Source organism: Eulemur rufifrons, chromosome 1 (genome assembly GCF_041146395.1).
Source record: "Eulemur rufifrons isolate Redbay chromosome 1, OSU_ERuf_1, whole genome shotgun sequence".
NCBI lineage: Eukaryota > Metazoa > Chordata > Mammalia > Primates > Lemuridae > Eulemur > Eulemur rufifrons.
The window spans coordinates 17,104,491-17,124,170 of NC_090983.1; the positions used below are offsets into that span (position 1 = coordinate 17,104,491).

At 50.0% G+C, this 19,680-nt stretch overlaps 2 protein-coding genes across 5 annotated transcripts; one reads left to right on the plus strand and one right to left on the minus strand.

Annotated features, from left to right (window-relative positions):
- Positions 1–861: 861 nt before the first annotated feature.
- ABCB6 (ATP binding cassette subfamily B member 6 (LAN blood group)) lies at positions 862–8,389 on the plus strand. Of its 3 annotated transcripts, XM_069477356.1 has the most exons (19): positions 862–1,713; positions 2,088–2,225; positions 2,473–2,653; positions 3,034–3,135; positions 3,320–3,503; positions 4,081–4,202; positions 4,712–4,821; positions 5,022–5,087; positions 5,256–5,381; positions 5,540–5,616; positions 5,705–5,768; positions 5,880–5,965; positions 6,162–6,219; positions 6,438–6,542; positions 6,957–7,131; positions 7,277–7,389; positions 7,620–7,714; positions 7,795–7,863; positions 8,006–8,389. In XM_069477356.1, exons 1-19 carry the CDS (start codon positions 1,165–1,167, stop codon positions 8,115–8,117), a joined length of 2,532 nt encoding a protein of 843 aa, XP_069333457.1. In that variant the 5' UTR covers positions 862–1,164; the 3' UTR covers positions 8,118–8,389. The 3 variants fall into 3 exon arrangements, with proteins under 3 accessions (XP_069333457.1, XP_069333539.1, XP_069333619.1); XM_069477438.1 differs by lacking the exon at positions 2,088–2,225; XM_069477518.1 differs by lacking the exons at positions 7,620–7,714; positions 7,795–7,863; positions 8,006–8,389 and having other exon boundaries at positions 1,095–1,713; positions 7,228–7,364.
- Positions 8,390–8,409: 20 nt separating this feature from the next.
- Positions 8,410–11,265, minus strand: ZFAND2B (zinc finger AN1-type containing 2B). Of its 2 annotated transcripts, none has more exons than XM_069477726.1 (10): positions 11,201–11,265; positions 11,004–11,076; positions 10,646–10,740; positions 10,331–10,462; positions 10,044–10,195; positions 9,707–9,799; positions 9,568–9,628; positions 9,415–9,482; positions 9,002–9,074; positions 8,410–8,783 (listed from the first exon to the last, which is right to left on the minus strand). In XM_069477726.1, exons 2-10 carry the CDS (start codon positions 11,056–11,058, stop codon positions 8,739–8,741), a joined length of 774 nt encoding a protein of 257 aa, XP_069333827.1. In that variant the 5' UTR covers positions 11,059–11,076; positions 11,201–11,265; the 3' UTR covers positions 8,410–8,738. The 2 variants fall into 2 exon arrangements, with proteins under 2 accessions (XP_069333827.1, XP_069333749.1); XM_069477648.1 differs by having other exon boundaries at positions 8,421–8,680; positions 11,201–11,254.
- Between the last annotated feature and the right edge of the window lie 8,415 nt (positions 11,266–19,680).

Genomic DNA, 19,680 nt, shown 5'->3' on the forward strand with positions numbered 1-19,680 from the left:
CTTTGCTCCCCTTCTGTTTGGCTTTTGCTTTGCGTTGGGGTGGAGGCCTTCGCTCCCAGCTCCCCCCTTTTGACACTAAGAAAGAAGGTCATCCTGCAGGAGCAGAATGGAAAGTCTTTGCTGCCCTCTCCAACTTTTAGGATGGGCCCCGGGGAGACTGAGGCTTTCCTGGGCCCCCATTGCTGCTTATTGTACCCCTCACCACCTGCACATGGGACGGACAGGGCTGGAGTGACCTCTGCTGTCTGCATCCCAGCAAGAGAGCTGTGGCCCGTACCTCACATCTCGCTGTCCCCTGGAGGGCTATGGAAGGGCCATGGGCTTGCCCTAGGCTTTGTGTTGCCGCAATGCATGCTGGGACTCGGCTCCTACTCTCTGCCCCACCCCTCACCCAGCTCCAGTCCGCTTTGGGAGAGTGAACTACTGTCCCAACTCACAGCGGAGCTGGGTGGGGACTGTGTACAGCTTGATAACCCTCAATAAAGAAGGGACTTTGACCAGGTCGCGGCTTCTTCTTGTCTCGCGCGGCTAGGAGCCTGGGAACAAGAGGAATGATTCCCCAGGTGCCTGGGGACTGGGTAGGGATCTGAAAGAAAATAGGTCTATTTTTGTCGCTGGGCTATACCGAGTTAGCCGGATGACGGAAAGGCCATTTCCGACCTTGGAGGTCAAGGTCTCCAGCCCAACGCGCAGTCAGATTTCCCGCCCTGGGCACGTGACCAAGCCGGCTCTGCCCCTCTAATTTGCCTTCCTCTCGTGCACCACTGCCCCGCCCCTTCGGAGACATCTACATCTGGCCAATGGGGACCCTGGTTAGGGGTTGGGGGCGGCCTAGTGGGCGGGGCTGCAGCCGGAGCGAGAGACGCTGATCCGCGCCGTGCATTCCTGTGGGCCTGGAGTTGGCAGAAGGGTCCCGGGCTGCCAGCCGGGAGGGACGGACGGAGACGGCGTACGTGCCCTGCGTGAGTGCGTGGCGGCGCGCGTGCGCGAGGCGAGTGGGCGGTGAGGCCGGGTCCACGTGCGTCCCACCCGCGACCCCCGCAGCTTAGCGCCCAGCGGCTCCATGACCCTAGACAGCCCGGCACCCGCTCCCCTCCCCGAGTTGCCGGTCCGATTCTCCGGTTCCACAGTGCCCGCAGCCTCGGCCGGCGTCCACGCATTGCTATGGTGACTGTGGGCAACTACTGCGAGGCCGAAGGGCCGGTGGGTCCGGCCTGGGTTCAGCATGGCCTGAGTCCCTGCTTCTTCTTCACGCTCGTGCCCTCCACGCTGATGGCCCTAGGGGCTCTGGCCTTGGTGCTGGCTCTTCCATGCAAGCGTCGGGAGCAGCCCGCCGGCGCCGACCCGCTTCCTTTGGGGGCCGGCCCTCGTGTAGCTCCCTACGTGCTGCAACTGCTTCTGGCCGCACTTCAGGTGGCGCTGCCCCTAGCCCGCCTGGCTGGCCGGGTGGGCACTGCTCGGGGGGCCCGGCTGCCAAGCTACCTACTGCTGGCCTCCGTACTGGAGAGTCTGGCCAACGCCTGTGGTCTGTGGCTGCTCGTGGTGGAACGGAGCCAGGCACGGCAGAGACTGGCAATGGGCATCTGGATCAAGTTGAGGCACAGCCCGGGTCTCCTGCTCCTCTGGACTGTGGCGTTTGCAGCCGAGAACTTGGCCCTGGTGTCTTGGAACAGCCCGCAGTGGTGGTGGGCAAGGGCGGACTTGGGCCAGCAGGTGAGGGACCTTGTGGGGAGAGGGGAAGTATTTGATGGCAGGGCCTGGGAAGAAGTACTGCATGTCTGGTTATACTGGCTCCATGCTTTGGGATGCCTCTAAGGAAAAGGAGAAGGGAGAAGTCAATGTAGGCTGGGAGCTGATAGCCAGCTGGTGGGGTGTGTCTGTGCTGAGTCACTCTGGGTTTGTGTTTTTTTTTTTTTTTTTTTTGCCTTTAAGTGCTTAAAGGCTCCTCCTTCTGAGGAGCTGGGTGTGTTCCCTACACCAGTCCCCAGCCCTGTTATTAGTGGTAATACAATGGATTTTGGCCCTTGGTAATACTCTCTTGGGCCCCCATTGCTGCTTATTGTACCCCTATATATGTTTCATTCTAGGTTCAGTTTAGCCTGTGGGTGCTGCGATATGTCGTCTCTGGAGGGCTGTTTGTCCTGGGTCTCTGGGCCCCTGGGCTTCGTCCCCAGTCCTACACCTTGCAGGTTTATGAAGAGGATCGAGATGTAGAAAGGAGCCCGGTATACCTCAGTTTCTGAATCCTGGGTCTATCTTAATTCATTCCCTGTCATCATTGTTTCCCCCCATAATGAATTACTATTCCAAATCTCAGTTTGTGACATATTAGCTTTTCTGACCCCATCAGGGATCACTTATGGGTTTAAGATACCTTGGAGCTGTAACCACATACGTTTTCCCTAGAGGGTTTCTGGCTAGTGTACTTTTTGATTTCTGAGCTCCCCTCCCCTGTGTGTTTCACCATCCTAGGTTCACTCAACAAATCAAGGGTCTACCTGGCGAGACCTTGGCAGGAAGCTCCGCCTACTGAGTGGCTACCTGTGGCCTCGGGGGAGTCCATCTCTGCAGCTGGTTGTGCTCATCTGCCTGGGGCTCATGGGGTTGGAACGGGCACTCAACCTGTTGGTGCCCATCTTCTACAGGGACATTGGTGAGGGGAAGAAGGAGTGCCAGCTCAGTGTGTGCTGGTCCTTCAATGGCCTGGTTCTGTGGTCCCCAACCCCTGGGCTGCAGATTGGTAACAGTCTGTGGCTTGTTAGGAACTGGGCCACACAGCAGGAGGTGAGCGGTGGGTGAGCAAGCTTCATCTATATTTACAGCCACTCCCTATCCCCTGCTCCCCCCAGCTGTGGAAAAATTGTCTTCCATGAAACCAGTCCACTGGGGACCGCTGGCCTAGTGTCTGGGGTGGTCCTTACCTAGGGAGGTGGGACAGAGTTGGGAACTGGGTGATCAGAAAGAGTCTGGGGCAGTTTTGCCTGAAGACAGTCCTGGGTGACGTAAGTTGACTCTGACTCGTTTTCTCTACAGTGAACTTGCTGACAGAGAAGGCACCTTGGAGCTCCCTGGTCTGGACTGTTACCACCTATGTCTTTCTCAAGTTCCTCCAGGGGGGTGGCACTGGCAGCACAGGTATGAGAGACTCTGCGCTGACCCTGCTTGGCATTGGCCCCTCCCACAGGCATCCCCTACCATCATGCCTCTTGGAACATTCCTCTCCCAGGCCCCTTTGTGCTCTCCGGTGTCTCACAGCTTGGCGCTGGGCTGATGTCCCTCAGCCTCAAGCCCTACTGAGGCTTCCCCCGGCTTCCCCCAGGGTTTGTGAGCAACCTGCGCACGTTCCTGTGGATCCGGGTGCAGCAGTTCACATCGCGGCGGGTGGAGCTGCGCCTCTTCTCCCACCTGCACGAGCTCTCACTGCGCTGGCACCTGGGGCGCCGCACAGGGGAGGTGCTGAGGATCGTGGACCGGGGCACGTCCAGTGTCACAGGGCTGCTAAGGTGCCACCCCAGGGGAAAGGCTCGTGGGAGGGTGGGGCTGGAGATGCAGGGATGGCGGCAGGAGAATAGACCACGCCTGAGGAGCTGCCTCACCAACATTGTTCTAATTATGGGATTATTGTACACGTGCTCTCACAATGAACCAAATAACACAGATAGCTAATCTCTTTTGAACTTCGCTCACTTCTCCAGAGCTTCGCACTCTGTTTAGTATGTTGAATTCTGCTTTTTTATATGTTTACATACATGCTATATGTGCACTGTTGTGGAGGTTTTTCCTAAAACAGATGGTATCATGACATGGGCGTCATTCTCAGTGTTGCTTTATTAACAAAACGTTATGGAGATATATTTTCACTTGTGCATGAAGATCTCCTCATTCCTTATAATCAATACAGAGAATTCTGTAGTTGGGCATGTTATGGTTGATTTAGGTATCCCCCTCTTGAGGGTAGAATCAGTTTAGATTGGTTGCAGTCTGTTGTTGAAAACAAAACACTACACTGAAACTCCTAGAGCCAGGGTTGCTGAGTCTGAGCCCCTGAACCTTTCTTTGTTGCTTAACTGGCCCTCCTAGCTACCTGGTGTTCAACATCATCCCCACATTGGCTGACATCATCATCGGCATCATCTACTTCAGCATGTTCTTCAATGCCTGGTTTGGCCTCATTGTGTTCCTGTGCATGAGTCTTTACCTCTGTGAGTAACACCACTGGGCGATGCCAGCTCCCTAAACTGTCATCCCTTGGGCATGAACTCTGCTCCTAATCAGGTGACCCATCTTTGGAAGGCTATAGGTCAGTGCACTTGAATGGGGTCCTACTGCTCCTGATGTGATGGGTGGGTCTCTTCCTCTGTCAAGTTGAACTTTAACCTAGCTGGAGGGCTGGAGAAGCGCATCTTTGTCACATTAGGTCCCCGCTGTGGATGCAGGTCAAAGAGGAACCTCATTTGTGTGACAAGATGCAGCTTGTCTTCATGTGTTCACCAAAAGCATTTTCTGCACATGAGGCTTTGTGCAGGCTGCAAAGATGTCTTGGACGCAGCTCCTTCCCTCAGCAAGCTCAAGGCTGTCTCCCCTGGAATCTGGGTCCCGGGGCTCTAGTGCAGGTTCACTGTATGCCTGGCAGGTAGTGGACATTCACATTTGGTCTCTGCTGTTGGGGTGATGTCCTCTTCTCCCTCCCCATTCTCCTGTCACTCTCCAGCCCTGACCATTGTGGTCACTGAGTGGAGAGCCAAGTTTCGCCGGGCTATGAACACACAGGAGAACGCTACCCGGGCACGAGCCGTGGACTCTCTGCTAAACTTTGAGACGGTAACGGGCCCCAGTGGTGGTGGTGTGAGGCATGGAGATGTATAGGAGTGTGGCTGGGATCCTTGGGGCTAAGGAGGAGCTGGGGGTGTGATATTTGTGTGTGGTGTTTGAAATCAGGAAGGAGGGATTGGGGATCTGGAGGGAGTGATCCGAGTGCCACATGTGGTGCCCATGCCAAACAGTGGTTTTGAATTCATCAGGTGAAGTATTACAATGCTGAGGGTTATGAAGTGGAACGCTATCGAGAGGCCATCATCAAATATCAGGTAAGGATGCTAGTTTGAGGCCTCCTGAGAACACTGAGCTGGCCAGGGGGAATTTCCAGGGCCAGTAGCAGAATTCGGGTGGTGAGGTTGAAGGTGCCTGCCTGGGTGCGGGTGTGGTGGTGGTCAGTGTGAATGGGACATTCCTCCCTCCTGTGTTACCGCCCTCAGGGTTTGGAGTGGAAGTCAAATGCTTCACTGGTTGTACTAAATCAGACTCAGAACTTGGTGATTGGACTCGGGCTCCTCGCTGGCTCCCTGCTTTGCGTATACTTTGTCACTGAGCAGAAGCTACAGGTGAGGCAGGATCATGAACAAAAGAGTGGGGGACAGGGAAGAGGGGCCTGGGGCCTTTGTTTGGGCCACCAGGCTCTTGGGTGGGAAGTGGGCAGGGTGACAGGAAGAGCAGCCTGCAGGCCCCCTGTGATGTGGTCATCTTCCCTGGATTTCTACAGGTCGGGGACTTTGTGCTTTTTGGCACCTACATCATCCAGCTGTACATGCCCCTCAACTGGTTTGGCACCTACTACAGGTAACCTGACCCCTGGCCCTCACCTGTCCAGGGTGCATTGCTATTTCCTGGCTACTCAGAGGAGCCCCAACCAGCATCCTTCTTGCAGGATGATCCAGACCAACTTCATCGACATGGAGAACATGTTTGACCTGCTGAAAGAGGAGACAGAGGTGAGTGAAGAGAGAGGAGTGGGGTGTGGGGACGGGGAGCTGTGTGGTGTTTCTTGTGCCTGGAGAATGCCAGGCCAATAATGGCAGCACACATGGGTGGCTCTCTTCCAGGTGAAGGACCTTCCTGGGGCAGGGCCCCTTCACTTTCAGAAGGGCCAGATTGAATTTGAAAATGTGCACTTCAGCTACACTGATGGGTGAGCCCTCCCCCTTTGCCTTCTTTCCTTTCCTGTGGTCCATTTGCACACCGCCTTCCTGCCCCTTGTCTGCTCTGAGTCCCTGCTTCTCAGCCCACCAGGCCTAGGATAAGAGCTTGGGCAGGGGAGGGGTAGGGCCCCGTAGCAGCTCTGCTGATGGAAGGGGCCTGCTGACTGTGCCCATGCTTCCTTGCAGGCGGGAGACCCTGCAGGATATGTCCTTCACTGTGATGCCTGGTCAGACGCTGGCCCTGGTGAGAAGAGACCCAGCCACTTGGCTCAGGTTCCTCAAGCTTCCCTCATTCAGTGCCCATGGTGGCTCTTAACCTGGGGCTGTGGAGTCAGAGAGCCTTATCATCATGGGCAACAGGATTGAACATTGCAGTTTCCATGGACATTGGTGACCTCTTGGAGAGGGAGCCTTAAGAGCCAGTGGGCCTGAGAATTTCCCCTTCTGTTTCCAATGCAACAGGTAGGTCCATCTGGGGCAGGGAAGAGCACAATTTTACGCCTGCTGTTTCGCTTCTATGACATCAACTCTGGCTGTATCCGAATAGATGGGCAGGACATTTCACAGGTAAGGCTGCTTGGGAGAAGACTGTTATTTAGGGGTCTGTGTGTGGAAGAATGGTAAGGGCTGGGTGTCCAGAGGGTAGAAGGAGATGTCAACCCTGCAGAAAGCTGGGGCCTTTCTAGTACCATATAACCTATAGTCACACAAGTAAAGCAGTCGTGTGAATGATTTGTATGGTGCTGTACAAAGTACAAAGATCTTCTGCAGCAGTCTGGTGAAGCAGGTAGAGAAAGCATATATATCTTTTCTATAGATGGGGAAACAGGTTGAGTGGTTTGCCCACACATTAGGATTTGGGGTGGTGATGGTGGGATTCTTACCCAGGGTCTCTTATCCCACGGGCTTCCTGCGAGCCCATCCTTCCAGGCCTGGGGGGGCAGATCTTACAGGGCAGGGTGTGTGGTCTTTTGGCCCCAGGTGACCCAGATCTCTCTCCGGTCTCATATCGGAGTCGTGCCCCAGGACACTGTCCTCTTCAATGACACCATCGCCAACAATATCCGCTACGGCCGTGTCACGGCTGGGAATGATGAGATTGAGGCTGCTGCTCAAGCTGCAGGCATCCACGACACTATTATGGCTTTCCCTGAAGGTGAGGTTCCTCTGCAGAGTCCCCTCCCCTGCCCAGTGTCGTCCTGTTAATCCCTCTGACCCCTGTTCCATCCCTTCCTTGTCCATCTGGTCACAGAAACCATGTCTCTGGTGTGTGACTTGAGGGCGGTGGGCAATACCCACAGGGTACGAGACGCAGGTGGGTGAGCGGGGACTGAAGCTGAGTGGCGGGGAGAAACAGCGTGTCGCCATTGCCCGAACCATTCTCAAGGCTCCGGACATCATTCTGCTGGATGAGGTGAGTCCTGGGCAACTTTCTCCCCTCCTCCTTCTGGTGCGTGCCCAAGCCATTCCTGCTGGGCACTATATCCCCCTAGGACAGATACCACAAATCCATGTTTCACAGAAACACTTGACAGTTCTCAAGCCCAATTCTTGTGTATTCCTGAGGCCTCAGCACAGCCTGCATCCTCCTTCCGTTGGGGGTTTTGAGTGGCAGAAGCAGTTTTACCCAGACCCTCTCTGTAGGCAACATCAGCGCTGGATACATCTAATGAGAGGGCCATCCAGGCTTCTTTGGCCAAAGTCTGTGCCAACCGCACCACCATCATAGTTGCACACAGGTACAGGACTACAGGACCGGGGCAGCTGGCAGCGTGGGCCCACTTTGGTGGGGTAGTACGTAACTGATATGACTTTTCAGGCTCTCAACCGTGGTCAACGCTGACCAGATCCTCGTCATCAAGGATGGCTGCATTGTGGAGAGAGGACAGTAAGAGACAGGCGGGATGAGTGGGGCCAGGGCTCCTGGAGGGGATCTCCCCTGCCCTTCCCCTCTGTCCTCTGTGGGCTGGAGGCAAGGACCCTTGGAGTAAAAGTGATGGTTGGGTCTCATGCTTTCCTCCTTGTCCCAGGCACGAGGCTCTGTTGTCCAGAGGTGGGGTATATGCTGACATGTGGCAGCTGCAGCAGCGGGGACAAGAAGGAGTCTCTGAAGACACTAAACCCCAGAAAATGGCACGGTGACAAAAGTTGTGGCCACATCCTTCTCAAAGGCTAATTCAGAGGGGAATAAGTTATATCCCTTTTCCCTGGCTTATTTCACCTTGGTTTTGGGGTTTGGTGTTAGGTATAGTGAGGGAAAGGGACCTTTCAGAAAAGCCTGTTTTGGGGAAATAAAAGTATGGACTATGTGAGGATCACTGTGGCTTTGTGGTGTGGGGTACCGCAGTGGGCCTCACCCGTAAGTCAGGTGAGCATTCTTGATAAGACTTTTCTGTTTTGGGTTGGAGAAGAGAAAGAAACACATCACTTTCATGTCTTATTGACTGCCAAGATCCTTTATTTTTTCCAGGCCCCTCCCTGCCCCCTACATGTGGGGGCAGCCCCAGTATTAGGGGGATGACATGATGAAGGGGTTTGAGGATGGGACCTGGCCATATCCACGGAGGGCCCTACCAGGGAACAGGTGCTAGCCGCTCTCCCATGCAGCTGGAACACTAGCAGGGCCTTCCACAGGCTCCCTGGAGGCCACCTCCGCATTACTCCTGCTTGTCTCTGCTGCTCTGGGCCTCCTCTCCCTGTGTACCCTAGAGGTGTGAGGGCCACAGTCCTCCTCAGCTGAGCCTCCCTCCCCAGCCCAGGGCCCTAGCACAGGCTGCAGTTGGACGGCTTCAAGCTGCGGCTCTGGGCCTGGAGCAAGGAGAGGGGAAGGAGGGGAAGACAGGGTACGACGTCAAGGAAATGAGGGGATGGCCCTCATTTCAGAGCTCAGCTCAGCGTGGGCTGGAGTCATACTGACAACAAAAGGATACCCACCATTCCAAAGCTCTCCACCACTTAAGGAACCCCCACCCCCAACTTCTTACTGCCTCTCAGCACAGGACCCCATCTTTACCCCATCCTCATACCTGCTGCCGTTGGTATTCTGCCTCACTGGCTGACAGAGCTTGTGCTAAAGCTAGGTCTTCTTCCTCCTGAGAACTGGGAGGGGGGAACAGCTTAAGTTGGATGACAGTAATATCTAAACTGACCATCTGGTCAGTGTGTGTTAGGCATCACGGTGCTGGGCACTTCTGGGCATTATCTCAACCTTCATAGCAACCCTGCAAGGTGGGTATTAGTATTGTCCCCATTTTATAAAGGAAATGAAGGCCCTATGCATTAAAGAACTTGTCAAAGGTCATACAGTTCATCTTAATTTTGAGCCCAAGTTGCCAATGATTATTTTGCATTGGGTCAGAGTGGTCCCACCTCCCTCCCTCCCTCCAAACTGAGCCCTTGCCCACAGCCTACCCTCTCTCTTTCACCAGATAGTAGGTACCTTGGAACCTGGGGTTTGGTCTCTGCCAGGGACATTTCCAGAGCTCGTTGCAGAGCCTCATCCTCACTCTGCAAAGGGAAAAAGAAGACCAGTTTCCTTGGACTTTACTCTCTCTGTGTTTGCTTCTGTCCATCCAACCTCTGCCCAACTCACCAGGCCATTCTGCAAAGCAATCACTGGAGGGGCTGTCCGGGGTGGAGATTGGGTTGTGGCTCTATGGCAGACATTTAAGAGGTTGAGGTCAGAGATCTGAAGGGAAAAAAGGGAGGAGAGGACAAACAAGCAGGCGTACCTGCTGGGAGAGGTACAGGAAGGCAAGGTCCGACTTGGGCTGGGGACGGTGCTTGTAGAAACCAGACCTTGTGCTCTGGAGATGGCAGCAAGTCTGTAGGGGAGACACACTCTTGGCATGCCTCCAAGAACAAACCTTACCCAGAAAATGGGGGGCTGGGGGTTGGGGAGTTCCTCCAAACAGTCTGGAAAAACATACACTTGAAAAGGGATGCCAAAAGACTCCCCTAGCCAGCAGGAATAGGGTTGAAGCTTCCCAACTTGTAATTATTGGGTCTGAGACAGTTCCAAAAGGATGGGATGATCCCAAAGGCAAGTAGAAGACTTGGTGCAGTTACCCTGCCCGGCTGGTTGGGTGCCCCTCCCCGGAGCAATCATGGTCCAGTGGGTGGCGGTGCTTGATGCAGAAGTTTCGGCCACAGCGTTCACAGGTCAGTTTCATCATTTCCCGCTGTCGGCAGCCAGAGCGCTCACACTTATTGGTGAAGATCTGAGGTGAAGTGGGAAGATTTGTCTCTGCCAAGACTCCGACTGCCTTTTCCAGCCCCATCATAGGAATTAGCTGTTTAGGTTTCCAGGCATCCGTAGCCCCAGCTGGTTCACGGCTGACCCCTGCAATGCTTACCTTACGTTTTTGCTGAGCTGGATCAGAGCGGCAGTCTCTGTCAATGTGCTCCCCCACCGCGCGGTCAGGGGGCTCCCCTCTGGCAACAGGCACAGGCACATTGCAGAGGGGGCATACAGGTACCTGGATATCCTATAATTAAGGGGTGGGATCAGTCTGTGGCCCACTCCCAGTCCAACAAAAACCAATGTTCCCCAGCACTGACTTGAGCCTCAGAAAGGCAATAACGGACAGGAAATGTGAGGCAGACAGATTTTGGGGTTTCTGCATGCATCCTCCATCTGCCCGCCTTTACTCTCAGGATCGCCCCCTCACCTTTTGGTAAGCAGATCCACAGTGATGCTGGGCGTAGGCCACATGGTCTGCGCAGAAGATGCTAGAGCAGGCATCGCACTTGAGCGGCAGAAAATCTGCAGGGAGTTGTCAGATTGCAGGTCCACCGGGACCTTTCACTCAGGTCTCTCACTCAGGGGAAGGAAAACAGCCCTGTTTGCAACACGCTGCGTCCCTGCCCTAGTCCAGGATATCCTTAGTCACGCCCCTCAGCCACCGCCCCCAACTTCGAGCCCCGCCCTTCTCTGGCATTTCCAGCCCCGGAGCCCCCTCCTCGCCCCACCTGCGGTTCCTAGCCCCTTTCCGCTCGGCCCCGCCCCCCGCGTGCTCCGCCCCTCACCCAAGCGCTGACAGCTCGGCTCCGAACAGTGAGCCCCGAGGTCCGGAAACTCCATCGCCAGACCGGGCGGGGCCTGCGGAGAGAAGAAGCGAGTGCTGAGCGTCTCCGCGGCTCCCGCTCTGGGTCCCGACCGCGACCCAGCACTCTGAGGGGCTTCCTGCCCCGCCCCTTCCTCTCCCCCGCCCAGCCCGGGTTACCGAAGCCTCAGCGCCTGCCGCCCCACGGCTCCCACTCCTCCCTCGGCGCGTGCGGGCGCGCTGACGTCATCACGCAGGGCGGGCGCGTCCCGCGCAATCGCCGGGCAGCTGGAGAAGGCGTCCGGGCGGAGCCGAGCCCCGCCTTTTCCCGCTGCGGGAGGCGGGGAGCTGAAGGGCTGTCCCGAGGCGAGTGGGTGGCGTGGTGCGGTTCCGCGATTCTGGGCGCGGCATAGCTCTACGAAGGGTCTCTCTGAGGCCTCGGGGACGAGCGAGAGGGTCAGTGAAAGCGAGGACGGATGTCTTGGGGATGGAGGGCTGGAGTGGTTTGGGATCTTTCACAATTCGGTTCTTTTCACTCTACACACCCGCCCCCCACCATTTCTTTCACAGCCACGGCTGCACTTACTCTCTGCGAGCTGGCAACTCCTATATTTGTCTGCCATATAGATTTCTCTCCACAGCTGCAGATCCTTCCTCCAGATTTCAGCTTTGATGCCCTCCTCGGTCTGAGCTAGGCGCACCTGCTGCTATGTGATCTCCCTGCTTCTGGTTTAGCACCCATATCACCTCATTGTAATCAGCTGGGAAGATGCTGGGACGTTAGGCACCACGTCTACTTGTTCTGTGTTAGGGCCCAGCGCCTAACAATGCCTAGAGCAGTGTTTCTCAGATTTGAGTGTGAATTGGAATCACCTACAGAGCTAGTTTAAAAATGCAGATTCCTGGGCCCTGGAGCTTCTGATTCAGTAGGAAGCACCTGAAGAATTTCTGACACAGATGTACCATACTTTGTACCATACTTTGAAAAGCACTAGCCTAGAATATTCCCAGTGCTTATGAAATATTTCTTGAATGAAGCATGGAAGTCATTAGATTGATGTCTTCCTTTTATCTTAAGGAGCTCCAGTTTGAGACCTTCCAGCTTCAGCACGTTTTGCTTTTCACATGTCTCTGGCTCCTCGTGAGTGGAGTTGGTTGCACTCTTATCATCCCATAATTCTGGGCATGAGACAAGTAAACAGGTGAAATAAGCTCAGAGTTGAGCAGTGTCCTCCAAAATGGAGAGGTAAGCCAGGCTGCAATTGGAAATGAAGAATCAGTCTCTCCCTCTCTCTCAATCTTCCCCTTTATCTCCAACTTTTAGCTTTGTTTCCCCCTGTGTCTGCTTTTCCATCCTCACAGTGCTAAGGCCAGTGGAAATTAAAACTGTCTTTCTTTGTTCCTCAAGCAGAGCTCTAATCTCAACTCTGACTGTACCAAATTGCCTTGACTTGGGTCATCTGCCAAGCCCTGCACTCTGTCCTCCTATGTGCCTGTCACACTTGTGTGTAAGTTGATTAAACTACGGTGGCATTAGGAAAAGCCCTGAGACAGAAATACTGAGGCTGGGCTTTGAGCTAGAAGCCATCAGGGCTCACAGGAGCTGTCCACTACAGAAGTAGCTAAAGTCAGAGATGGGACCAGCATATGTGGCCACAGAGCATCAGGAGCATCTGCTATATTTGGCCAGATTGTTTCCTGGGAATTTGGAATTGAGGCCAGGAGAATCAGTGTTCACGATACAATTAGGCCTGTAACATAAAAGCTATGGGATGACCACCTACCACACTGTCATACCGTCATACTGACCAAGGGACAGGAAAATAGATTATCTGCAATACTCTGGACACAGTAAGGTCCATAAAAAGAGGTTGATCCTGTAGCTCACACCAATGGGTTTAAGTCATATCATTTTCTGAGTCTTTTGTCTCCTCCCAAAGCCTTCAACATCTCTGTGCTAAAGCTACTACTTTAAGTGATTCATTGCAACAAGTTGTAAGTTTTGTTAACTATATTTGTGCAAATGCAACACAGCATGGTCTGTTTTTTAACAACTTTAGCAGTTGAAGGATGAGGTATTCAGTGTGGATTTGTGTATCATTCTAAAGTGCATTGGCTATCACAGGGACAGGTGTTAGCCAAAGTTTTATCTTTGAGAGAGCAGATAGTTAAAAATTATGAAGAACAGAATCAGGAATGTGAATTTTTGAAAGATTTCTGTAGGAATGCAGCATTTCTGTGTGATATGTCAAATCAAAACGACTTAAATATTTCTTTGCAAGGTAAAACTAAGTCTATATATGATATGCGGCAAAAAATCCAAGCATTTTGTAAAAAGCTATCTTTTTTCAAAACACCTGTTCTTCAAAAGGAAATTTCAGATGACTTTCCCCAGTTAGCAAAGATCATTGATGAGCAGGATGATATATGCGAATCAATATGCAGCAGTTATAGACCTATTAATTGGAGAATACAATGAAAGTCTCACTGACTTTGAGAACCATGACATCACACTCAAATTAGCATTTTGGCCTCACCTAATTAATATAATCAAGGCACCTAAAGAACTACAGATGGAATTGATTGAGCGAGCTCTTAGTAGATGACTTTTTAAAGTCATTGTTTGATGCTAAGAAAGCTCTAAGTGAAATATGAAAAAATGCAGAATGCCCACACCTTCAGCAACATGCCCGAAAAATGCTTTCTTGCTTTTCAATCACTTACTACTGTGAATCTACATTCTCCTACCTAACACAAATCAAGATACCCTTAAGGTCACCAATGACTGATACCCATCTAGAGGCTCAGCTGAAACTGGGGACCTCCATGCTGCAACCAAATATTCAAATGCTTTCTGACAAAGAGCAGACACAACAAAGTCATTAAAAGGTTAGTTAACTTTAAAATTAACAAATAGTTGTACTTTTTTGAAATTATTAAGTACATAGTAGTTAGAGTTTTACAAAATAATGTCCATTTTTAAGTATATCTAATTGAAGTTTCTGGAATGTGGCCTTATTTGATTCCAGCTAAATTAATGCAGCCTTCCAGCACGAAAATGTTCCCCACTCCTGGTATAAGGCATTTATCTTCACCCCTGGGTTTTGAGGATGAGAAAATAGGATCAAGTACCATTTTGTCAGTGTATGGAGGCCCACTCTGTTGGTGGTCTAGCCAGCAGCCATTCCCCAGCTTCTTCTCCGTACCCTGATCTTAATCATTCTGCTCCAAGCAATTATGGTTTGCACTGATCCCTTTGCAGCTTCCCGGATGAGTCTTAAATGATCTAAGTCAGTGTTTTTCAAACTTTTTAGCCATTACCCACATTAGAAACTGCATTTTATATGCAATACACACAGGCTCAAAACTGATACTTGACCTTACTATGTTTAATACATTCTGATATTCTATTCTATTTGATTTTTTTAATGTTGGTGTCCATACACTATTGATTTCTCATCCCACCATCCCATTAATGGGTTTCAACCTGCCGTTTGTAAAATCCCAACAGCTCTAAGCCAATTAAACTACCCTTATTCCCACAATCTGTGTATGAAAGAAAAAGTTATCCCAAATTGTACAAAAGATAAAATGATGATTGTTGTATTTTTCTCCCATATAATGCTAGAGTTTTTCTAATAAGCCTACTTGACCTTCATCTGATACTCTGGGGAATATAACTGTTTTCATAGTATATTTGACTAACTACCCACTACTGATAAAAGCACAGAGAGTTTACAGCTCTGTAAAGTTACCCTGCAGAAATTGATAAGGTGGTGTTATGGTGTATGGTCTTGAGGAGACATTAATATGGTGTTATGGTGTATGGCCTTGAGGCGTTATGGTATTTTTGCCTTGTAGAATGTTAATCAGTTTTGCATCTAACATAGTCATTTTTTTTTTGCATTTATTGATGTGTATATTTCTTTCCAGAAAACAATACAGAACTTTTTATATTCTTTACCAGATCCCTCATTTATGATTTATTTATTTATTTATTTTTTTGAGACAGAGTCTCACTCTGTTGCCCAGGCTAGAGTGAGTGCCGTGGCATCAGCCTAGCTCACAGCAACCTCAAACTCCTGAGCTCAAGCGATCCTCCTGTCTCAGCCTCCCGAGTAGCTGGGACTACAGGCATGCGCCACCATGCCCGGCTAATTTTTTCTATATATATTTTTAGCTGTCCATATAATTTCTTTCTATTTTTAGTAGAGATGGGGTCTCGCTCTTGCTCAGGCTGGTCTCGAACTCCTGGGCTCAAACGATCCGCCCACCTCGGCCTCCCAGAGTGCTAGGATTACAGGCGTGAGCCACCGCGCCCGGCCCATTTATGATTTAAATAAAAATTTTAGGTGTGCACGCTATCTAGTTGGATGACAATTTATTTCTGCTCTGAACATCACTTTTGACATCCAGCACCCAGGCAGCCATTTTGTGACCATGAATAGAACCAGGCAGAAGGGATAAGCCAGCATCCTGTAGGTGGCAGAGAAGAAAGGTAGAAAAGATCTGGAGCCTCTGATGAATTAATCACCCATGGGTGTTACCAAAAGTTAGGTACTTGTCCCCTCGGCTGAACGAAGAATGAGGACATGCAGTTTGAGGAATAGGAAAGATAAGTTTCTTAATTTGGCAGCAAATGAGGAGGATGGCAGACTCTCCTCCTAAAGAACCATCGTCCTCTCTTTTTTTTTTTTTTTTGAGACAGAGTCTTACTCTGTTGCCTGGGCTAGAGTGCCGTGGCGTCAGCCTAGCTCACAGCAACCTCAAACTCCTGGGCTCAAGCGATCCTCCTGCCTCAGCCTCCCGAGTAGCTGGGACTACAGGCATGCGCCACCATGCCTGGCTAATTTTTTCTATATATATTTTTAGCTGTCCATATAATTTCTTCCTATTTTTAGTAGAGACAGGGTCTGGCTCTTGCTCAGGCTGGTCTCGAACTCCTGAGCTCGAACCATCCACCCGGCTTGGCCTCCCAGAGTGCTAGGATTACAGGCGTGAGCCACCGCGCCCGGCCCATCGTCCTCTCTTTAGGCAGAAATACACAGCTTTTAAAGGGAGTTTTCAGCTTTGGGCTATTGCTGTTTAACTATGGTTGGTGGTCCTGGTCAGAGTGAAGATGACCTCATGCCCTTTGCCCGGACAATTCAGTTGAACCATCTCCTATGATTTAAAACAAAGAACAAAGAACATTCCTCTGCCCCTCTGATTACTGGCCCAGGCAGGAATGCAGGTTTTCATTCCTCAAAAAGAGTGAAGAGTTTTATTTTATTTTATTTTTTTGAAGAGTTTTAAAGAAACAACTCGTAAAACATATTGCCCTTTTTCAGACCCTTCCTTCTGTTACACGGACACCACATCTGAACTCTTCATTAGCAAAGTTTTCTATATTTTGCAACCCAAAGCTTCTTTTCAAATATGGCTGTTATTGTAATTTATCTTAATAATAATGGGCATTTGATTCACTCAGTTGGAACTTTTTGCTGGTTTATTGTCTACATATGGTAGTGGCTATGGTGGTAGCAGTGGATAATCACTGATCTCCCCTATCAACCTTGGAGACCCTCCCCTCAGAGCTCTGGAAACACTCCTGATATGGTGATATTATACTGCATTAATATTCTTGTTCCTTGTTTTTGTTTTAAATAGTTCCAGGACCTTACAAGTTCTTTTATTTCGTTTCAACATATAACTATCCAGATTTTAAGTATTTCTTTTCAAGTCACACTATAATCATTTGGTTTCAAGAAGTTTATTTATTCATATTTTTCTCTGTCTACATTTATGAGTGGCTTTAGAATTATAGGCTTCCAGTCTAAGGAACCTTGTATGGTGCAGACTAAACAAGGACAAATACTGCCTCTCTCCCCGCACCCACTCTACGAATGCTCAGATAACCAATGCCTTGGAGAACTTAAAATATAAAATCTTTGGAACTCTCTCTTGAGCATAAGCCAGAATGTTTTAACTGTCATAACAGACTTACCTCGGAAACCCCAGTGGCCACAAGAGAGAGTGAAGCTCTCACAGTATCTCTTTTCTCAGACAAAACATTTCCCAACTGATAGGTTATAGTCCAGACTAAGCTATCCATGCTGATTAACTGCCCGGGCGTTTTCTTTCTCACTGAGTTGTAGGTACTGTCTTCCCAAGATGTAAAAAGAGTGATGCCCATACCAGTCACCATTCCACAATACATAGTTTGGATGTAGGTTCCTTGCTTCCTGAATAAAGGAATAAAGAACACTGAGAGAAATCCAGTAACAGTTTGCAACTTGAATAAGCTGTTTCTGATGATATCAATTAACAATTGAGCATTGCTTAAGTCTCTTTTATTATAGACCAACAAAGCATATTCAGACCTGCCAACCGGCTTTGTGCTTCAGCTGTGGGTAATTCTGAGCTATAGCCTCTCATTGGAACAACAGACATTGGCTTCTCTGCAAATTAGCAGGTGTAGGCATTGCCAGGAACCTCTTATTTCAGCTTCAACAGGTCTGAAGTAGACAAGATCAAAGTGAAGATGGCCAGCAACGCCCCAATTCTTGGCCCCAATTCTACCTGAATGTTAGTTTAATGGCATCTGTCTCCGTGATTTTCCTCCTCTACAATTGATTCTTAGAGAAATAGTGGATAAACAAAGGGAAAGAAAAAACAAATGCTTGTTAAGTGTCATGTCCCACTCTTACTCATGTGTTAGCTTATTTAATCCCCCAGGAAAACCTTTTGAAGTCGATATCAGGTGTCCCCATTTTTCACATAAGAAAAATGAGTTTGAGAGAGATTAGGTTACTGGCTTATGGAGACAGAATCTGGACCCAAAGTTTTGTATTGCCGTGAGTCCTACAGTCTTTCCATTATACATCACCTCCCAAAAATCTCTATAGCCTCCTCAACAACTGAAAAGGGAATTTTAAGTGGTGATTTTCCCCAGAATGTTTGTGGAAAATCCAAAATCTCTCCATGGGTTATCAATAATCAAACACTTTATCAGTGCAAGGTATTTGAATATCTAAGGAAGATAACCAGGATGGGAAAGCTCTTTAATTGGAACTGGTTTCAGATTCCAGGAGATTAGTAGACTAGCATGGCTCTGCCTTCCCAGAGGTCTGCCTTGCTCTTGCAGGTATATGATATACAATCTTTGTGACAATACTCAGCCACTTGTCCTCAGATGCCCTAGCTCTCCTGTGAGCTAATTTTAGACTCCTAGTTTAGACAAATAGTTCAAATTCATATGACTTTACAGGTTACACAGTGATTTCATATATATTCAATTCAATCCACTAAATATTAACTGAACCTTGTGAGATCTTATTCTAGGCCTACAAGCCTGGACATAGGGAAGGTGAACATAGGGACAGTGAATAGGGCATAGGGAAGGTGATTAACTCATGGTCCTCACCCCGAAATTGTTCAATGTCTAGTAGTAAAGACACATAAACAACTAATTCAAAGTGAGAGGCCAAGAGCAGTGACTCACACCTGTAATACCAGCACTTTTGGGGGACAAGGTGGGAGGATTGCTTGAGGCCAGGAGTTCAAGACAAGCCTAGGCAACACAGTGAGACTATCTCCACAAAAATTTTTAAAAATTAACTGGGCATGGTGGTGCATGCCTGTAGTGCCAGCTACTCAGGAGGCTGAGGCAGGAGGAGAATCACATGAGGCCAGGAGTTTAAGGTTATAGTGAGCTATGATCTTGCCACTGCACTCCAGCCTGGGTGACAGAGCAAGACCTTGTCTCAAAAACAAACAAAGAAGTACATCTTACAGTTCCTCCCAATATATAAATATAACATAAATGTTTAAGGTCTACTGAATTATTTCATGGTCCGCTAATTTCATGTCTCCTCCTACCCAGGTTGAAAACCAAACTTTAATGGGTGTACAGAAGGCTGTGGGACACAGAAATGGGAGCCAGTAATGTCCAGGAGTGAGGCTGGGGACGTACAGTGAGAGTTCTCCAGGCAGACAAGAAGTCAAAGGCACTCCAGCCAGAGGAGGGGCGTGGGGAGAGCATTGCCAAGGTTACGGATGACCCTCACAAGTGAAGCACAGAGAAGACGGAGCACACAGAGGCCAGGAAGGTGGGAGAGGCACTTTCTGTTAAATGTGGTAAATTAAATGTGCACATTTCATGTTTGCTCCCTTCTCAAACCCCACTAAAGTAACAGTAAGACAATAAGAAGAACAGAAGTGAAACGATACATGGAGATATGACAAAAACATTTGGAAGCTAGAAAACTAATGGAAGAGGGCTAAAGCACTGGGGATCCCAGGAAGCTGAAACCTAAATGCACACCACAGGGAGCAGGCCCGTGGGGACTGCAGGGCCACAGAAATGCCCGGTACTGGGAGCATCCAGTGCCTGTGAAGGTAGGGGCGGAAGGAGGAGATAGAAACAGAAGGGTGAGTTAAAATTTAAAATCTATATAAGGAGCAGTTAGATCCCAGGTTCCTTCCTCTAGCCTGGGAAGCCAGTGATTGCCTGTCTTCTACCCCAGCAAAGGGCAGGAGGGACAGAGAGAGAGGCAGAAAGACTCTGGGCTTCAGGTCCTCAGACGCAACTGAGTGGGTAGAGGAGGAACCTCAGACTCCTCTTACCTGGCTTCTAGGGGCCTGGCAGCCAGGCTCACGGCCCCTGGCTAGAGACTGCA

Coding starts and splice junctions, on each gene's coding strand:
- ABCB6 (XM_069477356.1), top strand. CDS start 1,165: ATGGTGACTGTGGGCAACTACTGCGAGGCCGAAGGGCCGGTGGGTCCG. Junction 6,543..6,956: donor ATGGGCAGGACATTTCACAG/GTAAGGCTGCTT, acceptor TTTTGGCCCCAG/GTGACCCAGATCTCTCTCCG. Junction 7,132..7,276: donor TATTATGGCTTTCCCTGAAG/GTGAGGTTCCTC, acceptor CAATACCCACAG/GGTACGAGACGCAGGTGGGT.
- ZFAND2B (XM_069477648.1), bottom strand. CDS start 11,058: ATGGAGTTTCCGGACCTCGGGGCTCACTGTTCGGAGCCGAGCTGTCAG. Junction 9,629..9,706: donor TCCTGTACCTCTCCCAGCAG/GTACGCCTGCTT, acceptor TGTCTGCCATAG/AGCCACAACCCAATCTCCAC. Junction 8,681..9,001: donor CAGAATACCAACGGCAGCAG/GTATGAGGATGG, acceptor TCACACCTCTAG/GGTACACAGGGAGAGGAGGC.